This window comes from Adiantum capillus-veneris, chromosome 5, assembly GCF_014529385.1.
Source record: "Adiantum capillus-veneris isolate H3 chromosome 5, ASM1452938v2, whole genome shotgun sequence".
Lineage (NCBI taxonomy): Eukaryota > Viridiplantae > Streptophyta > Polypodiopsida > Polypodiales > Pteridaceae > Adiantum > Adiantum capillus-veneris.
The window spans coordinates 170,469,012-170,490,269 of record NC_140935.1 but is presented as its reverse complement, the minus strand read 5'-3'; the positions used below and the strand labels follow the sequence as shown (position 1 = coordinate 170,490,269).

General features: G+C 44.7%; 1 protein-coding gene across 3 annotated transcripts in view; it reads right to left on the bottom strand.

The window, feature by feature from the left end:
* The window catches only part of LOC147458546 (uncharacterized), a 77,760-nt gene that overhangs the window by 23,001 nt on the left and 33,501 nt on the right, over nucleotides 1-21,258 (bottom strand). For 2 of the 3 annotated variants that reach the window (XM_086513201.1, XM_086513200.1), the window contains exons 2-3: nucleotides 10,585-10,798; nucleotides 10,254-10,494 (exon numbers count right to left, since the gene is read on the bottom strand). In XM_086513201.1, the coding sequence (XP_086369327.1) occupies nucleotides 10,254-10,494; nucleotides 10,585-10,794 (451 nt within the window). In that variant the 5' untranslated portion in view covers nucleotides 10,795-10,798. Of the gene's footprint in view, nucleotides 1-10,253; nucleotides 10,495-10,584; nucleotides 10,807-21,258 lie in introns of all 3 variants that reach the window. The other variant, XM_086513199.1, reaches the window with a different exon arrangement.

Sequence of the window (21,258 nt, the reverse complement as noted above, 5' to 3'; positions counted from 1 at the left end):
ATGGCATGCCTGAGACGATTGTCTCTGACGAGGGACCCCAGATTCACGAGTTTGTTTTGGAAGGCAATTCGGGAGAACATTGGCACGCGGTTGCAGTTCTCGTCATCTTTCCACCCGCAGACTGACGGGTAATCTGAGATTGCCACTTCAGTGGTTTTAGATTTATTGAAGTCTTACATCTCGGATCAGAAGACTCAATGGGAATAGTATGTACCTTTGGTGGAATTTGCCTACAATAACACGATACACTCTTCGACGGGGAAGACGCCATTTGAGGTTATTGAAGGTGCTGCGAAGGTTCCACCCTTCCTAATCACGAAAGATAAGATTTTTGAAGCCGATGAGTACACGCGCGACTTGGACATGGCTTTTGCCAAGGTCCGCGAGGCTTTGCAGAATTCTCAGGAAAGACAGAAAAAGGCAGCAGATCGCCATCGTCGCGATTTGAAATCGAAGGAGAATGATTGGGTGCTCTTACGTTTTGAGAAGGCACGCTTGAGAAAGAAAAAGGGAAAGGAGAGGCTTTTTCCAAAGCTTAGTATGCGATACTGCAGACCTTTCCAGATCTCCGAAAAGATCAATGATGTCTCCTTCCGACTGAAGCTGCCCGATACTTGGAGGATTCACAATGCATTTTATGTGAGTCTCTTGAAGCCTTTTAAAGGCGATGTGCCCGAAGATGGGGAGCTTGATGAGCAACCCGAAGTGGAAGAAAATGAGGAGATCCTTGTTCTAGAACAGATATTGGCACACAAGGACAAAAAGATTAAGGGTAAAGTAAGAAGGCGGTTCTTGGTTAAATTCATGAACTATCCTGCATTGGATGCGAAGTGGATGGAGGAGGAGGACCTAACATATACTTCTCAGATTGTGAAATTTTACCTTGAAGCTTTTGGTTTAGCATAGTATATTCCAATTGGAACCTCGAATTCAGCTTGGCCGGATATCTGGTGCAGTGGGTTTGCACAAGAGGGGAGTTACTCTGCTCCTTTGTCAACAGATGCTTCGAATTTTCAATACTAGAGTCACTGATGTCTCTTTGAGCTTCAGGGATACTGAGAGCTGACAGTATTCTGCTGTATGACTTTATGAAATGGAATTCCGAAAAATATGATACTGATTTGTTCTTGACTTGTGTAAGTGCACAAATTGATTGACGAAATGACTGCAACATTTTGGTCAGAATGATCTCGATAGACATGGTTGCAATAGGGATTAGTCAATCGGGCATCTATGAGGTCCTGAGTGGATCTAAATGCGATTGCTAATTGCATTGCCGATAAATCATGGTCTGAGATCCGAATGAATGTTGAATGTGATTTGTCAAGTGATGTCCTGTGATGTCGTGTGATGTGACTGTCGATTGGTACATGTGCTAGATGTGTGTTCCTAAAGCATCGGTACTAATAGTCAATGTCTGCTAAGATAGTTTATGGCTTCTGTATGTTTTGTAGGCGTAATCGAGGGCGATTACAATGCTTTCAAGAGGGGGTATGTCACAAACTGGTGACGTAGCTGCCTAGTACACACACACACATCCTCTCTGGGCATGGAATGGAATGGAGGCTGGCTGAAATTGCGTTGTCTTGCTGATGTGGCAAGCCCGTACGGACAACCCCGGAATTTGCGGCGCCTTTTTCGGGAAGGTGACGTGGCAGCAATGTATGGAAAAGCAGATCAGTCTTGGCGGCAGATTTTACGAGCTTTTGGCTACGCAATTAGAGAGAGAGAGAGAGCTTTTGCTTTACTTCTCTAAAAGAGAGAGAGAGCTTGTGAGAGAGAGACAAAAAGCTTTTGCTTTATTTTTGGCAAGGCTGCTTTTGGCATCCCTTGTAAACTCTTTAAATAAGAGGGCAAGCCTCCCACTCTACAGAGCATTTGGACGCAGAGTTTGAGAGTGAGAGCCTCCCACTCGCTTGTACTTTGCAACAAATTAATACAAAAAGAAATACCGAAAGGGGCGCCAGTCTTTGGGGCCAACATCTCTAGGCACAGAACTCCGTCGGGCCAGTGTCGAATCAATTGTGAATTGTGAACTGTTTTGAAGTGATTTATTATGGTGTCGTGGTAGATTCTCGACTTGGAGTGTCCAAGTTTGTTACATGAACTAAGTGTGTGAATGAAGAACTTTAAAATAGGAATTTCCAAAGATGATTCTGATCTATGTATGAGATTAATGTTCTCTAGAAGAACTTGCTAGATGTGTGCAGATAATAGGTGAAATCGATGATAATGGATGACGAATTCGGAGCAATGACAGCTCCAGAATGAACCTGACAACGATAAGTATCATGAATTTTGAATGAAACTAATGAAAGAACTTGCTATTTGTGAATAACAGGATTAAGAATGAGATGATGATGATTTTGGAGCAGTGACGGCTCTCGAATGAACCTGATATCCAATTTTGAATCATGAATGATTCAATGGAATTGTCGTGCGCGCATCAAGAGTTCCTGCGGGGTGAGATGGCTGCATAGCTAGAACTGAATGATTGAACCACTCTATTCAATATGAACTTAGTGATGGATTGGGATCCCCGGAAATGATTACTCGCTCACGACAATGCTTAAGTGTAGAAGGAATGATCACTTGCACATGACAGTGCTTGAGTGCAAAAATCTATGGACATGATCGCAATATGGGATTAGTCAATCCGACATCAATGAGATCTGGGATAGATCTAGATGCGATTGCTAAATACGTTTCCAAGAATCATGGTCTTAGATCAGAACGGAATCCATGGACGTGATCGCAATATGGAATTAGTTAAATCGACATCAATGAGCTCCGGTACGGATCTAGATGCGATTGCTAAATACGTTGCCAGGAATCACTGTCCTAGATTCTATGTGATGTGCTTTGAATGTGATCTAAATATGATGTGATGTGACTGTCGTCTTTGTACAAGTGCTGGATTTGTGTCATCTAGTACGTCGGTGTCTACTGAACTGGTTTATGGCTTATGTCTGATTTTGCAGGCGTAATCGAGGGCGATTACAATTCTTTCAAGAGGGGGGTATGTCACAAAATGGTGATGTGGCATGACCACCCGCGGGTAGGTGTGATGATGTGGCAGAGATTGTACGGACTGCTCGTGAAACACGCTGACAGGATGAATGTATGGATTGTCCGTGAAACACGCTGGCAGGCTCATTGTACAGACGCTCGTAAAACGCGCTGACAGGATGCTGAGGTAGTAGAAATACTTTCCACACCCTTCAAGGTGCTCTAAATACCTCTATGCCCAGCAAAAGGTGGATTATGGCACTCTGTCACGACCTTGTTCCTCAACCCCCGTGCAACGCACATCATGGTCTTTCGCATAAAACAACCTTCCTTTGAAGCATAGCCTAACCGGTCAAAAAATGTTTGCGAAATCTAGATCTGTGGTGTTCTGATCCATCATATCCTTAAAATTATGATGGTGTATTGCCAAAATAACCCATATCTGAGGCTTTCAAGACAGCCCATCTGCCACCAAATTCTTTTTTCTCGTAACACAGCCTATTTGAAAGTGAACCCGGGACAAAATGTTTGCCTATCTCATTTGATTGAAAGCATTCATGACCCTACTAACAAAGTAGATGGGTTGCATCCTGGTACTGTGGGGATCTTGTTGTAACAAAACAACACCAATTATTTCCTTTCCAACACTCGAGTTAACAAGGAATGTGTACTCCCAACAAGGAGGCATGAGTGTTGGTAGTTCTCACAAAATGACTTTAATGTTAAAAAAATATTCCTCAAGCTCATCAAACCATGCAAACTCTACTTATTGTGTCAATTTTTGCAAGGTATGAAGTAACTCTGAATAAAGGAATGACATATGACATGCACTTCACCTTTTGAATGAATGAAATGACCTCCTTGAGACTCTTGGGGGATGGCAATTCAATTATCCAAAAGTTGTTTCTGGGACAAGAAGTATCTCACACTCTAGTAATCTGTGAACACTGGCACTTCACCTTTTGAATGAATGAAATGACCTCCTTGAGACTCTTGGGGGATGGCAATTCAATTATCTGAAAGTTGTTTCTGGGACAAGAAGTATCTCACACACTAATAATTTGTGGACACTGTAAAATCTGCTCTGAATAGGAAATGTCGCCACTAGGTAAGAGCATGTTTGACTACTAGCAACTCCTTGTAGATCTGTGCAACCCGCTCTGGTCACAAAAACATTCTACCCTCATAGGCTACAACATGGCCCTCTTGCATAAAGACCGCCCCAAGACTACATCCACAAGCATCACGGTAAGTTCAAATTGTTTCTGCAAATCTGGTAAAATTAACACAAAACCAATTGTCAATTTTCCCTTAAGAGTCTTGAATGCAGCAATTTCTGATGGTCCCCAAGCAAAGGGAACTCCTTCCTGAGTTAAAATGTATAGGAGAGAAGCAATCTCCACAAACTTTTGAATGAACCACCTATAGTATAAGCATAAGCCCAAAACAGTTGTGAACTTCATGTACGTTTTTTTAAACTTTGATAGTTTCTACTTTGATTGAGTCCATGTCACAAACTGCTGAGGTGTCAAAGCCCTGAAGAATGGAGCCAACTTACAGATGCCGGCCGAGGGACCTAAACCCTAAGAGGAACAAGTAACAAAAGAAGAAGTCCTACCAACTTATGGGGACCCCATCCGATGGGGCCCCAAGTGACATAAAGGATTAAAATAAAGCAGGACCCACACACACACACACAAAGAAAGACTTGCGCCAAAAACTGATGACGTGGCAGCTGTACGGGCAGTTTTCGGATTTTGCGCTCACAATGCTGACGTGGCATATTTTCGCAAAACGCACTAACAGGGCTGATGTGGCAGTTGTATGGAATTCTGTGATTTACGCTGGCAGCTTTTGGGCATTGATTTTGGACCAGAAGCTTTTGAGTTTGAAGGCTTTTCATGTAAAATTGCTTTTGGGGCCTAGGGCCTTTGAATATGAGGCCATGGGCTCATTCTCGGGCATGCTTCTTACAGAAGGTGCAGAGCCTGGAGTACCTGCTTGTACTGTGTTGATGCAATGTAAAGAAATACCGAAAGGGGCGCCAAGGTTTGCGGTCAATACTCTCTGGGGTGGAATCCTGCCACTGCGTGTCACGTGTCGTCTCTCTTTCAGTTCAGTTGTTATTTGAAGTGCTAAAAGTCTATTCAATATGTTCTTTTCTGTTGGCACGTGGTGCCCGTCTTGTGATAGTCCATTTTTACACCCTCTGAAGAGACGATGTGTCCCAATAAGTGTATCTTTGGCAAGAAAAACTCGTACTTCTTCTCATTAACCACCAATCTATGTTGCCGTAATGCGTGAAAAACCTATGAGAGATGATGTTTGTGCTTTGCTTCAGAACATGATGATGTCGTCGAAAAAGGTGTCCACAAATGACCTGTACTTTTTGAAAATCATATCCATCATCCTAGTGAACGTTGCAAGGGCGTTTGTGAGACCAAAAGGCATCACCAAATCCTTGTACAATCTGAAGGACGTCCTAACGCGGTCTTGTAGACATCTCCGGGAGTAATCCTGATATGATGATAGCCACTTTTCAGGTCGATTCTACTAAAGCATGTAGAACCGTCCAGTATATCATCGATCCTGGGTAATGGAAACCTATTCTTAATGGTGATTTTGTTGAGAGCTCTATAGTCAATGCACATTTTCCAAGATCCATCTTTCTTTAATACAAGAAGCATTGGCGAACAATAAGGTGATGTACTTGGCTTAATTAGACCGTTTTCAAGAAGGTCTTTCACTTGGTTCATAATTTCCTCATTCTGGGCTCTGCTTACTTTGTAAGGTGGTCAGTTCAAAGGCGTGCTGCCACGAATCAAATCAATCGTGTGATCTTCAGGTCGTTGAGGAGGTAGCTATCCAAGAGAACCCTCAAAGAAACAATCGGCTTGAGCTTGCAAAAAGTCTTGTCGTTCTTTCTCGAAGTCTGGCATATTTGATGTCTTACTTTCATTTCGATTATTCAAGTAAATCGAGTAGACAAAAAGGCTAAATTTCATTAATTTTGAAACAGCCGAAGCCGATACAAGTGGGACAAACTCACCCTTTAATTTCACATCAAGAATAATGGCTTTGCCCTCCTCATTCTCCAACATGGCCTTTCTTGCCCGATAGTAGACCACGAAATAGTTCTTGTGGTACCAAGGGATTCCCAAAAGGACGTCACAAAAATCGGTACTCGTGTCGCCACCTCTTTCCAAACATTGGCTCATCTGAATCAGAGGACAAAGTATCCTTGTCAGAATTGTCAGAATGTTTTCGATGCTTCCAGGACCTTTTACGACATCTACTCTACTTGGTTCGTTTGCTCCGCTTGCTCTTTTGAGTCTTTCTCCGCTTCCTGTGCTTCCCGTCCTCTTCACTGGAGTCGGAGGAAGAGAAACTCTCCGAGCTATCTGAAGGTGAAGACGAACTAGGATCATCCGCAAAGCGTACACGCTTCTTCAATCTACTACTTGCCTTGAATATAGATTTCCGACCTAGGTAGCCGAGGTAATCTGCTGCACGACTTTTCTTTCGAGAGCTGTTCAAAGTCTTCATTACTTTGTTGACCTGTTGCTCTATCGCATTGACAGACTCATCTTGCGAGTACAGTTTTTGCTTATCTACACTCGGCTTTGATGCCTGCTTCATTGGCGACTTGAGAGGTGAGTGAATGGCCGCGTGTCATTCTGAATCGATCTCGTCAAGTGGATGATTCTTCGGAAACTTTGCATGGTGTGGATTCTTGGCGTATTCGAGCACTCGTTGGCGCAGATGTCAACTTGCAGTTGACGTTTGGATTCCATCTTGCCGAGGTCGGGCCATACTTGGGCTCCCGATTACTTGAAAAGAGGCCGACACTCGCTGGAACCTCCATTGGTCTCCTCACTCATGCAAGTAGATGGAACAATTTCCTCCCTACCATTTTCATGTCGGAATCCATGTGTGTTGCGCAAAAAGGGATCAGATCCTTTGCAAAAGAAGAATCGTCTGAGCTTTGATACCATTGTAATAGACTTGGACACCCCAAGCCAAAGATCTACAGTAGCGCACGTGAGAAAACTGCAAGCAACCGAACCGAACTTGAAAAGAGGAGAGTCGACACGGAACGGCGGAATTCCGCCGTCCCTAGATGCACTGGCATGAAAGACTGGCGTCCCTTCTCAGTATTTCTTTATTATTATGCTTTGCAAAGTACAATGTCCGGGTCCTTTCTCTGACGATGCTCCGAAGCTAATTTGCCAAGACTAAGGCCCTAGGCACACTTATAAAGGCCCTGGCTATCCAAAAGCAGTTACAATGAAAAGCAAGAGCTCTAAAAGCTATAGAAACAAAAATTGGCGCTCCAATATTCCCAGAGCAAATCGCAGGATTCCGTATGGCTTGCCACGTCAGTAGCGCAAATTGCAGAACGTCTGTACAGCCTTCCACGTCAACACTTCTACGCAATTTTTGGAGTCCTGCTTTATTTTAATCAGTTTTAGGACCCCTCCGCCAAGTTCTTTAAGTTGGGAAGATTAGGCTTTTAGGCCTCTCCCTTTTTGGGCTACTTGGCCGGAACCTGTAATTTGTAACAACTTCTGCTTCTTTTCTAGGCCCCTCGGCCAGGTTCCGTCCTTTAGGCTACGCCATGTCATCACTTTGTGACATGGACACCCACCTATCTCATGGCATTAGATGTGTTGTGTCAGGCTGCATATGAGCTCCAAACACCACTCTCTACCTCTGCTCCACTCCTACGGGACTAGCTTGGTGGTTGGTTGGAGTGTAGGCGGGCCCTGCTGTATCACGATCATCCTACTAACTGAAGCCATCCAAACGAAGTGCTTGGCCCGAGAGTGTGGACCAAGCTACAACACCCCAAGTGTATTGGCTGGTTGTAGAGAGTGCAGGCATCAGCCGAAGAATCTGAAGCCAAATCTGTTGTGCCATGGGGCAATCCCACAGACATTGACGTTGAGTCTCAAGTGGGTGGTCACAGGCGCCACATACTGCCGAGAGGTCACTGTGCACCAACCAACTCCCGACCGCAGTAGCTTGATGTGCAACTAGCCACTCGAACATGGTGACTTGCCTCGGCTGTCTGCTGTCCCACAAGCACTCCCAAAGTCCTGCCGAGAACTCGAACGTGAGACCCTCTTCTAGCCGGTGAATTGCTGCAACAAGACGAGCCTCTCTCCGTGCTGTCAGTATGTGGCAACCCAACCGAGCTGTGTATTGGAAGAAAGGGATCCCCGGGTGATCAGTTGGAGTAAAGGGTTCGCGCCAAACCACACCCCTGAGTTCCATTGCACTCGCACCAAAGGGCGGCTTTCCCAAGCCCATAGCCGCCAATGTCGTGACTCAAGATCTGACGGGTTGGGGTCTATGACACAAGTCCTCCCACTGATGCCCACAACTCTAATCCTCTGAAAGAGGCACTCAGTCACCTCTAGTACCTCGGTAGTGACTCTCTAGAGGCGGCCCTCCCTCTGAACCTAGAAGAACATGCAGGAACCTCTGTCTGAGCAAGCCCTAGCTAAACTCGCCTGAAAGCCCCATCCAACAGGGAGCTGCCGGCTCCATAAGGGTGTACCCCTCTGCAGATATACAATATTCTGACACATGCTCTGCACCCACCTCATGTCACGCAGCTAAATGCCCTGAATCTCCTCAGAAAGTACTGCAAACTATAGCCAGTCCCCAAAAGAGCGGGCTGGACCCTCTACCATGGGATCCCCTAGTGTAGCAACAACTCCTTCCAGGGCTCCTCTCTTGGAAGAAGTCCTCTGACCACGAGCTTCCCAAGGAGGGCTCTACTCTGCCGTGCTGGGTCGATGATCCCCAACCCTCCCTGAGAGCAAGGTAAAGTGATGACCTGCCAAGAGACCTTGGCCCGGCTGACTATGTGTCTTGCCCTGACCACAAGAATTTCTTGATCAACCTCTCCAGCTAGCTGATGCATGAGCTCGAGAAAATAGAGCAAGACGTGATGTAGCACATAGTAGCCAATAGCACCTGGGATGGCAGATTTCTTGCTGAGATGGGTAGTACACATGATTTAGCCATCTTGAATGGTATCGAGAGATTCCCTGAGTCGAGCAGTTTTACTTGTTTCCCCCATCTTCATGGATCTAGTATAGTGGATTATGTCATGACTACACCTAGTTCATTCCATGTATTGACGATTTTGTGGTGGGCCCTAGGCCAGTTGGGATGGTAGTGGATCATGCTCTCCTAACCTTTACACTTATGATCTCTTACAATATAACTGTCCCATCGCAGGCACCCAGTCTCACTTGCTATATATTTACAAGGGAGAGACACTCTGTCTATATTGATGAGATATACATGCGCCTCTATGTGAAGGAACAATGGCGCTCCCTTCATGAGCTCACACAGGTTCTGACACAAAGACACTACATGAAGCAGCAGCACAGGCCTTCCCACATAGCCACCCTTCAGAGAGACCTCATTCTTGGAAGATGCCCCAGAACAGTTGGTATGATGAGAAGTGTAGAGAGACGAGAGTCAAACTATGGAGGGAGGTGCTCATCAGCGTCATCACTCATAGACAATCACGGATTACTTTTTGGGCGACGAAAGAAGAGAGCTTACCTGGCTCAGTTGGAGAGATTTATATCAATTATTCTTGAGCCAGGGCTCAAGTGAGGCTTGGAGATTGTTTCGTGAGCACTCTTGAGCACCAGTTATTACATCTATAGACATATGGGGTGAGTATGCTACTTCTCAAGCGATCATTGCCAGATCCACCAGAGGCATGCCCACGCACTTGCCCTTCTCTACTGCGGAGATGGTAAAGAAGGCTATCGATAGGATGAAGACTGGGAGAGCATATGATCATGATGGCTTGGGAGCTAGCATTTATACATGCGAAGGATCTTTTGGCTAATCTTCTTGCACTGATGTTTAATACAGCTATGTGTGAGGGTTTCCCTCATACTTGGAGCCTGTCCACAATTGTATCTATTTTCAAATCTGGGGACCCTGGGAATTACCGCACTATCATGATTGGACACACACTAGCCAGATTATATGCATCCATCATTCAGCATGAGCAGAGCAGATCGGCAGAGAGAGAGGGCATCCGAGCGCCAAGCCAGGCTGGCCATCTGAATGCTGAAATATCATCTCCATGGCTAAGCCATGATTTGTGTCTCTAATTGGAGCAAATTGTAATGCCTTACTAGCCAGCAAATTTGCTTCGCACACATTATCAGCCCACAAAATGGAAGGGGGAGAGAAAGAAGTCATACCAGTCCCAATGACACCGTCTCCATCATAATCCCACATGGCAAAAGCCCATACCAGCTTCACCTCGGATGGTGTATCATCAGAAAAGGCATCCATCATGTTCAGAAACTTATCAAATGTAAGATGCCCACTGCCATCTTCACTAAACAGTTCGAAGATACGGTGGGCAAAGGGGTTTGCCTTCATTTCTTCAATATTTCCAATGTCTTCGAAGGTGAGCTCATCTTTACCTTTGGTCATGCTCTGCTAAAACAAGATGGTCAACACGGGAGAATCCAGCATGTTCTTTCATGTTCGTCCAACCAGTTCTTGCAGGTGAATTGAGAAACTTACTTGAAACCTTCTGTGCAATCGTAATATCTCTGATCTCGAAAAATTTGTAGTTCGAGCATAATTTGCAGACTCTGGCTTTGAGAGTCTATGCTTTTGAAATTTCTTTGAGGCCCTATGTGTAGAATTTAAATCCTCTGAGGTTGAAACATTTTCTGGACCTGAGAGGATGAAATAACACGAGCAGATAACCAAGAGTATACAAGAACCCATGCTCCTGTTATCCTTTCCCAAGAAAGCATGCAGCTAGTTAGGAAACCCTTGTACAACTAATTTCACATTCAGACCTGCATCAAAGATGTACTCCAAGAGAAAATAAACCATAACAAGCATACCAATGTATTCCACAACTTGAAACCTCACATCGGGCTTCCAAAGTTGCACAAAGTGAGAGCTTGACCCCCTTGTTGAGGGACATGATCATCATGATGATTTACACACCATAAAGTCAAAATGCTCATGGCATAACTCTTAACACATTTTTACTAACAAGAAGTATAGTATATTGCAACTGCATCTGGATGAGACTAGAGACAAAACCACAAAACAACTTTGTTGTGCTATTCCACCCTTTAAGTAGCCAGATAATGCGTAATCATGAAGTTAACAGGTTACAAACAGCAAATCAGAATATCATAGAATAGTGACTTAAACATGCAAACCATCAAAGATTTTTATGTGAGGATTTACTGCACATGACTGTAACCATAAGAATTTTTTGATAATCTTGCCAGCATGACCAACTGCCCAAAGAGATGCAGCTAGGTACCTAACAAGTTTTAAAGAATTTCCAATATATGAGTCAAAACACCTTTAGGAACAAGTAGATTTTAGAATAAGGAAAGAAGGATTTTGGAAGGAAAGGCTTAATAAAAAAGAATGAGAGAGAGCATGAACGGTACAAATCCACTCAAACTGTAAATTTCAATATTGATTACCATTATATTAGATGGGAATCCTCAGTCATTAATTACAAAAGTACAACCCGCTAAGCTGGGACATATATTCATCGTCAGCAGGCTGCACATGAACAAGTTACAAGAGTGGCAGCAGGCCTGGCTTCACTGGAAACCTCCATTCCTACCAGGAAATCAGGAATGAATCCCCATCTTCACCTCGGGGATACTTAAAACTTTTTCATTGCAGCCACATAGCTATGCATACTATCCAAAGTGTGTGAAGATGTTCCTTGGGCAAGAACCAGCAGTCATGCCTCTAAAGCAAGTGCCAACGACATTGTCCAATCTAAGACAGGACTACTTTGATGCAAAATCATCATAAGGCAAGCCTTAACCCACAGCTTCTACAACAAAGCCAGTAGTACAATTACCACAAACAAAAGTCATGTGAAGCCCTGTTGTATTCCACAGTTGGAACCCTTATGCTTACCTGTAAGATCCACCAAAAGGATTTGAAGGAAGAAGGATCTATAGTCAAGTTCTTTGCTTTCTCTAGAGAAGAAAGCTTTACAGTTCCTCCAACAATTCGACAAAATTGATTCACTCGGAAATTATACTGAAGAATCCAAAACTTCTCGAGCAGCCGCATTCCTCAAGGACAATGTTATGCAATCGTGGAGCTCTCTATCCACACATCCTCACGCTCCAAGGACATGGCAAGACTTACCTCACATCTTCATTTGAGGTGCAATTTGTAGAAAAATTGGGTAACTTGAAGATGATAGCCACTACCATTATGGAGGATTACAATCAAAGATACAAGGATGTATATTTCCAAATTTCTTTCTTCGAAAATTTGACCTCGAGGATCAGTGCAAGCGCTAACCTATTGGATTTCCTTCCCACTCCAAGATAATTGCCTTTCAAAACAAGCAACTACTATGCAGGAAATCATGGACCATGCCGCTGTCAACTATAAACCTATGAAGAACCTCATACACAAGATCGAGCTTGACAAGTGCAATCTTCTGAAGGATACTTCATTTATCTTCTGTTGTATCTGGAAAGGCCATAGTAGCACATACTTAGCTTTGGAAAACACCTCTCCTTACCCTTCCGCTTTTGTAAACCTGAATAGCACCCAATCATCTTCTTTCAGCTACAAGTCACGTCAATGCTTGTCTGTTGCCTTCTTATGCCGTGCTTGAGACTTTTCCAAAGCCTCCAAGCTCCCAGCAAAAGGTGGATTATGGCACTTTGTCAAAACCTTGTTCCTCAATACTTGTGTAACACATAGCATTGTCTTCCGCATTAGATAGCCTTCCTTTAGAGCATAGCCTACAACTGTCTCCCTGGTCACAGGTGTTTGCGGAATCTGAATCTATGGCATATTGATCAATCATATCCTCGAAATTTTGATAGTGTACCACCGAAATAGCCAATATCTGTGGCTTTCAAGACAATGCGTCTGCCACCAAGTTCTTCTTTTCCGTAACGTGGACATTCTAAAAGAGAAATTGCAACAAAATGTTTACCCATATCATCTACTTATCCGAAAGTTGTTCGTGCAACAAGAAGTATCTCAAACTCTAGTGATCGATGAACACTGTAAAGTCTGCTCCGAGTACAAAATGGCGCCGTTGAGTAAGAGCATGTATGACTGCCAATAGCTCCTTCTCGTAAATCTCTGCAACACGCTCAGGTCACGAGAACATTCTACTCTCATAAGCTACAACATGGCCCTCCTACATTAAGACCGCCCCCAGACCGGCCCCAGACTGCATCCACACGCATCAGAGTAAACCTCAAATTGTATCTGCAAATCTCGTAAAAGGTCAAACTTTCGAATGAACCGTCTGTAGTAAGAGAGCCCAAAAAGTTGCGAACTTCATGTACATTCTTCAAATCTCGCCAATCTCTGATAGTTTTGACTTTGGCCGGGTCCATCTTTACGTCCACTAAAGAGACGTGCCCCAAAAAGTGTATCTCTAGCAAAAAAAACTCTCTTTTTTCCGTTGACCACCAATCTATGTTTCCGTAATGTTTGAAAAGCCTGTAATAGATGACGTCTGTGCTCTGCTTCACTCTTGGAGATTACGATGACGTCGTCGAAAAAGGTAGATACCTTCATAAGTTCAGAATAGTCTGAAATCACGAATTATAAGAGGGGATAAAACACTCATAAAACTACAAAAGAAAGGGACATAAGAAAACAAAACTAAATCATTTTATTTGCTACTAAAAACAAAATTAGATAAAACAAACCATTATTTACTTAGAAATGTTTTTAGAAAAGGCATACGCAACATTAGTTGAAGCAGCTTACTTGGCTAAAACTTGAAACAAGTACTCAAATTTAAACTAAAAAGGATAAGACTTTTCAAAGAATTAATCCTAGAAATCAGACTCCACACAACAACTTCTAAAGGAACAAATTCTTAAGTCCTAATTAAGCAAATTACTAGAAATGAATACTACTACAAACCTAGGAAGAAGAGGTTGGAAATAACCAAAGAAGTACAAAGATCCAAACTTGACAATATGTGACCTCAACTTCGTTATTTGTCCAAACAAGAAGAATAAGATTATCACCTAGATCATGCATAGCTTGGACAACAGCTATGACATTCCTACTCACGTCGTCAGTGCCCAAGAATAGGTGCAGGTTTGTATAGAGGTCATCGATGCTTTGAACGTACTCTATAAAACCAATGAGCTGCGTTTGTCCACAAATGACCGGTGATGGGACCCAAATTAATAAAATAATGCAGAACTCACTGACACCTCCACGAAATCGGGTAAAGGCCGATGATGTGGCTGTTGCATGGACCTTCCGCAAATCGCACCACGTTTTACGCTTATAGTTGTTGACGTGGTAGATTGTATGGACAGCCCATGGGGCGCTAACTTTTGGAGATCACATGCTTTTAGACTAAAAGCGTTTCATGCAACTACTTTTGATGGCCAAGGGCCCTTTAAATATGCGCCCAGGGCTCATTCTCCGGCATGCTTCCACGTTGAGATTGCATAGTGGTCCTGCAGGCATTGTACTGAGTTGAAGCAATATAAAGAAATACCGAAAGGGGCGCTAGGGTTTGGGGCAAGTGCTCTCTTGGGGTGGAACTCGGCCACTCCATGTCTCGTGTGTCATGCATCTTTTTTAGTTCAATTATTTTGAAGCGTCTAAAGTCTGTTCAATCTGTTCTTTTCCGTTGGCACGTGGTGTCCTCCCGTTACAATGGTATCAGAGCTCCAATCGTGTGCTTTTCTAAAGGCATACCGGTCCTTTCAAGAACAAAAGGAGTACAATGGCATTTCTGGATTCTACAGAGTACTTGCAGTTTCTCCTCACGAGCTTCGCAACATACTTTCGCACTATCCTCAGCTAAATCTCCCGATGCTACAAAGTTTCTAGGAGTTTCTGAATTACATGTCGCCCCCTCTGATGCCCCAAGTAGTACCACCTCCTCCGGCACCAAAAAGTACAAGAGCTTCCAACGGACAAGCTGCTCACCGTTCTGTTCCAATCAGGGGAGTCTTTAGGAATATCGTACAACCATCTCACCTAGATCCCGTGCAACCGTCTCTGCCACAGCCGTTGCCACAACATTTATGCTTTGGAGAACTACACTGAAGAATCGAAGATTTGTCGAAGTGCTGGATTCCTCAAAGATGATGCTATGCAATGGTGGATGTCACAAAGTGATGATGTGATATGACCAACTGGAAGAGAAATGGCCGAGTGGACAAAAGAAACTGAACCGACCAACTTGAAGAACTTACGAGCATCGATCGTGGGTCGCAAAACCCTAGAAGACAGAAGCTTTAACTCTGAAAAAGATTTTCGTAAATCGAGCTGACATTGACATGGCAATTGGTACAGACGATGACCGCGATTTGCGTTGTTGGTGCTACGTGGCAGGCTGTACGGATTTTCGCAAATTATGATGGCTTCTTTTGGAGAGCCCAACGCTAGCTTTTGAGAGCAGATGCTATTGGGTTAATGTGCTTTTAGCACTGAAGCTTTTTGGGGCGCTGCTTTTGGGCATCCATTATAAGTTTAAAAGAGCCCTTGGGCCTCTTACTTTGCAGCGCATCTCGATGCAGAGTCTAAGAGAAGAGAACCCTCGGGAGTTGTACTTTGTAGTGAGCAATAATAAAGAAATACCAACAGGGGTGCTAGTCTTTTGGGCCCGAAACTCCACCGTGCCATGTCGACTCGCTCTGCTAAAGTTCAATGATTTTGAAGTTTCTGTTCGTGTGTTGCTATTGATTTCCCGCTTGGAGTGTCTAAGCAGTGGAGTTCAATCGCTACCCAACCGCATGCTCCCAAGGACTTAGCAAGCTTTCAAGACTCCTTTTGCACGCAATTACATGACCTCCCTGTTCAAAGTCAAGATTTTGTCGGAATGGGGAAACTTGAAAATGCTTCCCACGGGGACCATGGAAGACTACAATCAAAGGTTCCTCATCAACGTCTACCTTCCGGTGTCTTTCTTCAAGTTGATTCCCTTGAAAGACCAGTGCGAGCAATATATAATTTGACTACCATCATCGTTACAAGAGTATTGTCTTTCCAATCAAGTACAACAATGCAAGAACTTATGGACCATGTTGCGGTCGGTTACAAGCTTATGAAAGGAAAGCTCGAGTATACCACAAAAGAGACTCCGGCAACAAATTAGAATCCTCGACCACAACAAACAACTCCCCGAGATTCTCGTGGAAGTCAACCTCAAAGGCCTCATTTGATGTCACAAACGGGAGCGCACACGAATAATCAACAGGCTGAAAATGAATAAACTTTCAACTCAAAAGAGATGAGAGAGAAGATCGACATAGTATTTGGGACCAGAAGATCGGCTGGTCACCCCCCTTAAAGAGAATCTTTATTAGGGAGAACCTTTTTACAAGCACAAGAACCGGAGTGACCCCTCCGTTCTAAATTATAAGACTCGATGGTCCATTCCTTCCCGTGCGGGAAATTCTCGAGATACGAGCTCTCAATTCGGTTTCCGTTTGTACCTAGAGCGTGAAGCCCCACAGACCGTTCCTAATATCGTTCTTGGAATCTCCGAGCATAGGCCGAGGCCTCCTTGCTCCTTCTCCGTGATGGAGTATCTGCAAAAGCAAAAACACGAAACAACTTGTATCACAAATTCACAATTGGTACCTGTCGCTTCGAGTGCAGTAAAGCGAGCGGCTTCTCTTAATCGCTTGCAGATTCTCTGCCGGAAGTGCTGGCACCCGCACCTGGCAGGAATAATGTCACAGGCTTCAGCACCCCAAGTCGGGAATCTGGCACGACACATGAGAGAATCACCGAAAATATGTCATAACTTTAAAATCACAGTTCAATTTGGTCGACTCGACTAGACGTAGTTCCGTGCCCAGAGCTATTGGCCCCAAAAGCTGACGCCCCTTTCGGTATTTCTTTATTATATTAATGCTTGAGCAAAGTACAACTCCGCGGGTCCTCGGCTCTCAGACTCTACGTCCAGATGCCATGCAAAGTGAGGCCCTTGGGCTCCTTTTATTCTTAAAATGGGATGCAAAAAGCAGAGTCCCAAAAGTAGTTACACAAAAAGCCTACGATTCAAAAGCAATCGGCCCAAAAGCAGCCAGCGCTGTTTGAGGAAATCCGTACAGCTGAGCCACGTCAACGCTGTCAGCACAATTTACGAAAATCCGTACGTTTTACCACGTCAACAGCCATCGCAATTTGCAACGTTTATTCCATCCAGGTAATCTGTGACAAAGGAGTGGGGTAACTCCCCTCTTGTGCAGTCCCACCTGCACCAGATTCAATTTGCTGACTTCCAGGAACTCTTGGGATACCCAATGCTAGACCAAAAGCGTCAAGGTAAAGTTCTAAATCTGAGGAGTATCTGCTAGGTCCTTCTCCTCCATCTATTTCGCATTCAATGCCGGATGATTCTTAACTAAGAACCACTATTCACTTAACCTCTCTCTTTCCTTTCTAGTATCTGTTCCGGAACGAGTATCTCCTCGCTCTCTTCCACTTCAGGTTCATTCGGGAGCTGTCACTACTCCAAAATCATCATCTCATTCTTAATTTTGTTATCTGTTTACAAATAGCAGGATCTTTTATAAAACATTAGTTTCATTCAAAAATCATGATACTTATCGCTGTCAAGTTCATTCGGGAGCTGTCATTGCTCTGAATTCGTCATCCATTATCATGGATTTCACCTTGGGAAATTCCTCTTGAATCGACAGATCCATTCTTGAGCTTCCGTCGCTCTCGATCTCACCATCTCATTCTCGATTTCACCTGCAAAACAGGCAAGGAGATGGCTCACCTCGTTGCAAAAGAGTGAATGTCCAGCTCCATGCTTCCCAATCTATACAGATGCGAGCTCCTCGCTCCTATTTCCGGTTATCTATCACAAACAACCAGATTGTCAGTACATCAATATCCCTTTTAGTGTCCTTTGCAGTATCTGGTTCATCTTCTAGTCAACAGTTCTATTCCAGCTCTTCTTGCGAGTACAGCTTCCGCTTTTCTGCACTCGTCTATCCTTTAAGCTTTCAACCCCATCCTGAGAGGAGACTCAATGGCGTTACGCCATCTCAAGTGAATCTCATCAATCGGGTAATTCTTCAAGTGTTTCGCAAATCTCGGGTCTCTGAAGTACTTGATCAACCTTTTCACACATTGCAGTTGATGCTTGTACTTCACTTTGGCAAACTTCTCCAACCAAAAAATTTGCCCAAATCTTCATTCTTTTCTTCATTTCCCGCGCTGGGTTTCAACTCTTCTTTGCCTTCCCATTGAAAGGTGTTACCTTTGTTAGATTCTCCACGAGAACCCGTGTGTAATCTGGGATTCTTTTTGGCTTATGCCTTGTAAGACAAAGCGATGAAGACGGGAGCGCGCCCGATGCGTGATGAAGTAAGGGTGGGAGTGGCTAATAAGTCCGGGGTGGGGGCACGAAGATACTTCAATAACAATTTCCAAAGTGCCCAAGTGCCCTGTCTGCTCTTTGATAGGACCGGTATGCTTTCAGAAAAGCACACGCCTGATGCTCTGATACCACTATCACATGCTTGGGCACCCCAAGTCCGAAATTTGGCACGACACACGAGAGAATCACTGAAAATACTTCACAAGTTCAAAATCACAATTCAATTTGGTCGACATGGCCCGGCATAGTTCCGTGCCTAGAGGTATTGGCCCCAAAAATTGGCGCCCCTTTGGATATTACTTTATTATATTAATGCTTGAGCAAAGTACAACTCCCGCAGGTCCTCGGCTCTTAGACTCTGCGTCCAAATGCCCTGTAGAGTAATGCCCTTGGGCTCCTTTTATTCTACAAGGGATGCAAAAAGCAGAGTCCCAAAAGCAGTTACACAAAAAGCCTTCGATTCAAAAGCAGTCGCCCCAAAAGCAGCCATCGTGCAGCCAGTGCAATTTGCAACGTCCGTACAGCCAGCCACGTCAACAGGTTCTGCACAACTTAGTCCTTTGTGTCCCTTTGGCCCCTCGGCACTTGCCCATAAGTTGGAACAGCTTTATAGCCTTTCTAATGTCATGGGTCATGCCGCGTCATCAATTTGTGACAAATAACCGGTGCGGAGGTGCGGAGCCGGCCGGAATAGAGGCAAGAGGTAGCGCTAGAGAGGGGGAGGAGATGGCCACACATTTGGCGTGAGGAGAGAGAGATCGCTTGCATTAAATTCAGCCTGATGGGTAGCGCTGGTCTTTTTTAGAAGAGGCCTTGCTTTTATTTTTAAGTAGGCTGTCGATCACTTTTTTTTAATAAATGTGAACATAGACAAAACTCAATAAAACTGAGTGCGCTGAAAATTGATGCTATACAGTCACATTACAGGCGTCCCCGGATGCGGTTCTCAGGCACAAATGCAACGCGGGAAAGCATCTGCTCTTCCTGGAAAATACTTAAAAATATTCCGCTTTTTAAAAAAAGCTTCTCAGAACCCATCTTTATTCTTGTGCTTGCGTCTTTACGCGTATTCCTTTTTCTAGTTCGGGTTTCCTACCAAACCAATGGAATATTCCCTTTTCGATGCTCCCATCACCCATCACGTGATGCATCAGGAAAATTCATTTCTCGGTCTCTCCTACCGAGCTAACGGTACAACCCCTTCGTGATGCTGTAGCCTGCTACAGTGTCACTTCACAGGATAGGCAGTTGGACAGTTAGCTACAGTTGGTCTGGTTCACACTAGACGGACCCTTTGGCTGGGAGTGACACGTGGCAGGGTACCTACGGTGGTCTAGTGGACGTTGTGGCCAGGTCACCACCACCACTCAGTTTGGAGATAGACTTAGCTGGCTAGACATTTATGGGCCGTTGGTGGCTCTTATGGTTGTACATATCAGTAATCGTTTTGGGGGAGTGGGGGCTTATCTTGCACGTAGTCGTCTAGAGAGTCTTACACAGAGCACTGCTACACCATCCATGCACATTTGAGCCTCGACACCCCATCTTGTACCTGTGAGTCCTGGGCTGGAGCTGAGTGTGCTGCCACTCCAGAGTCTGTACAAGGTCCTTTGAGTTAGTCGAGTCCACATGTTCTGGTCTACTGCTGTGTCTCTGTTATTATCCATTGTTTCTTGTATTTCATTCTGTTGAGAGAGTTTCTGTTTGTTGAGTGAGATTGTCACGCACATTGCACTGGGGGTCACCCACACTGTAGAGAGCACGACACATTATCCGCGCTACAGGTGCTCTCATTTTGGCGATCACGGTGGGACCTCAACTGAAGTCTCACTCTGTTGAGTAGCTGGGTTCTTCGCTTCGCCTGTGCAGCCTGTTGGTCTGGTCCAGTTTCACCCTTGATAGCTTAATCTAGCCGGTCTAGTCTCTCGCCTTGCTGGCCTGGTCCCCTCTCGCCCTGGTCCAACTTGCCTCGTCTCTGGTCTAGACCCCTCGACCCTGGTCTAGTCCTCCTCGTCCCTCGTCCCTGGTCCAGCTGGTCTAGTCACTCGTCTGGTCTAGTAGAGTCTAGACCAGTCTTCAGCCAGTTCAAGGTTCTCTTACCCAAAGCTTGGTTGGATTGGAGGTCACTGCATGACACATACAAGGAGGTCAGTTGAGCGTCAAAGCCCACTATTGAGCCCTCTGAAGTACTATCACAGAAGACGACCTTTGACGCCGTGTAGAAATCCTTCAACCTCATCACCTATACCTCCACATATCACATCACCTGTTCCTTCGTCATCAGGTTCCCCATCTTCGCGATCACCTTCTCCAGAAAAGCTCTCTCCTATTCTGCTACAGCAAGTTATTGTGCAACAGACTTGCTCTCAGCAAGGAATCATGGAGCCACTAGCTAGTGTTTTGGCCAAGGTGAACATCAAGTTCCCTACCTTCAAAGGGCTGTCCTCAGAAGATGCTGACGACCATGCAAGAAGATTTGTATCTCTCTGTAGGGGACGTGGGCTGAACAGAGAAGATGCTTACTTGGTACTATTTCCATCCACCCTGGATGGCCTAGCAGATAAATGGTACAGCCAATTTGCAGAGAACCATTTTGCAACTTGGGCAGCCTTAAGACAGCAGTTCTGTGCAGCCTTCAGGCCGGGTGACTACCAGGAGAAGGTGTTGGATGAGTTGGCCAACATGGTGCTCAAGCCTGAGGAGACTTTTGCGGAGCTTATGACTAAAACTAAGTCATTGGTGGCCAAGCTTCCCCAACAACCCGGTGAATTTATGGTTAAAAAGTGGGTGGAGAAGGCGCTTCCCAAAACTTCTCAGCAAAAACTCCGAGAGAGTCTCCGACCCGACGC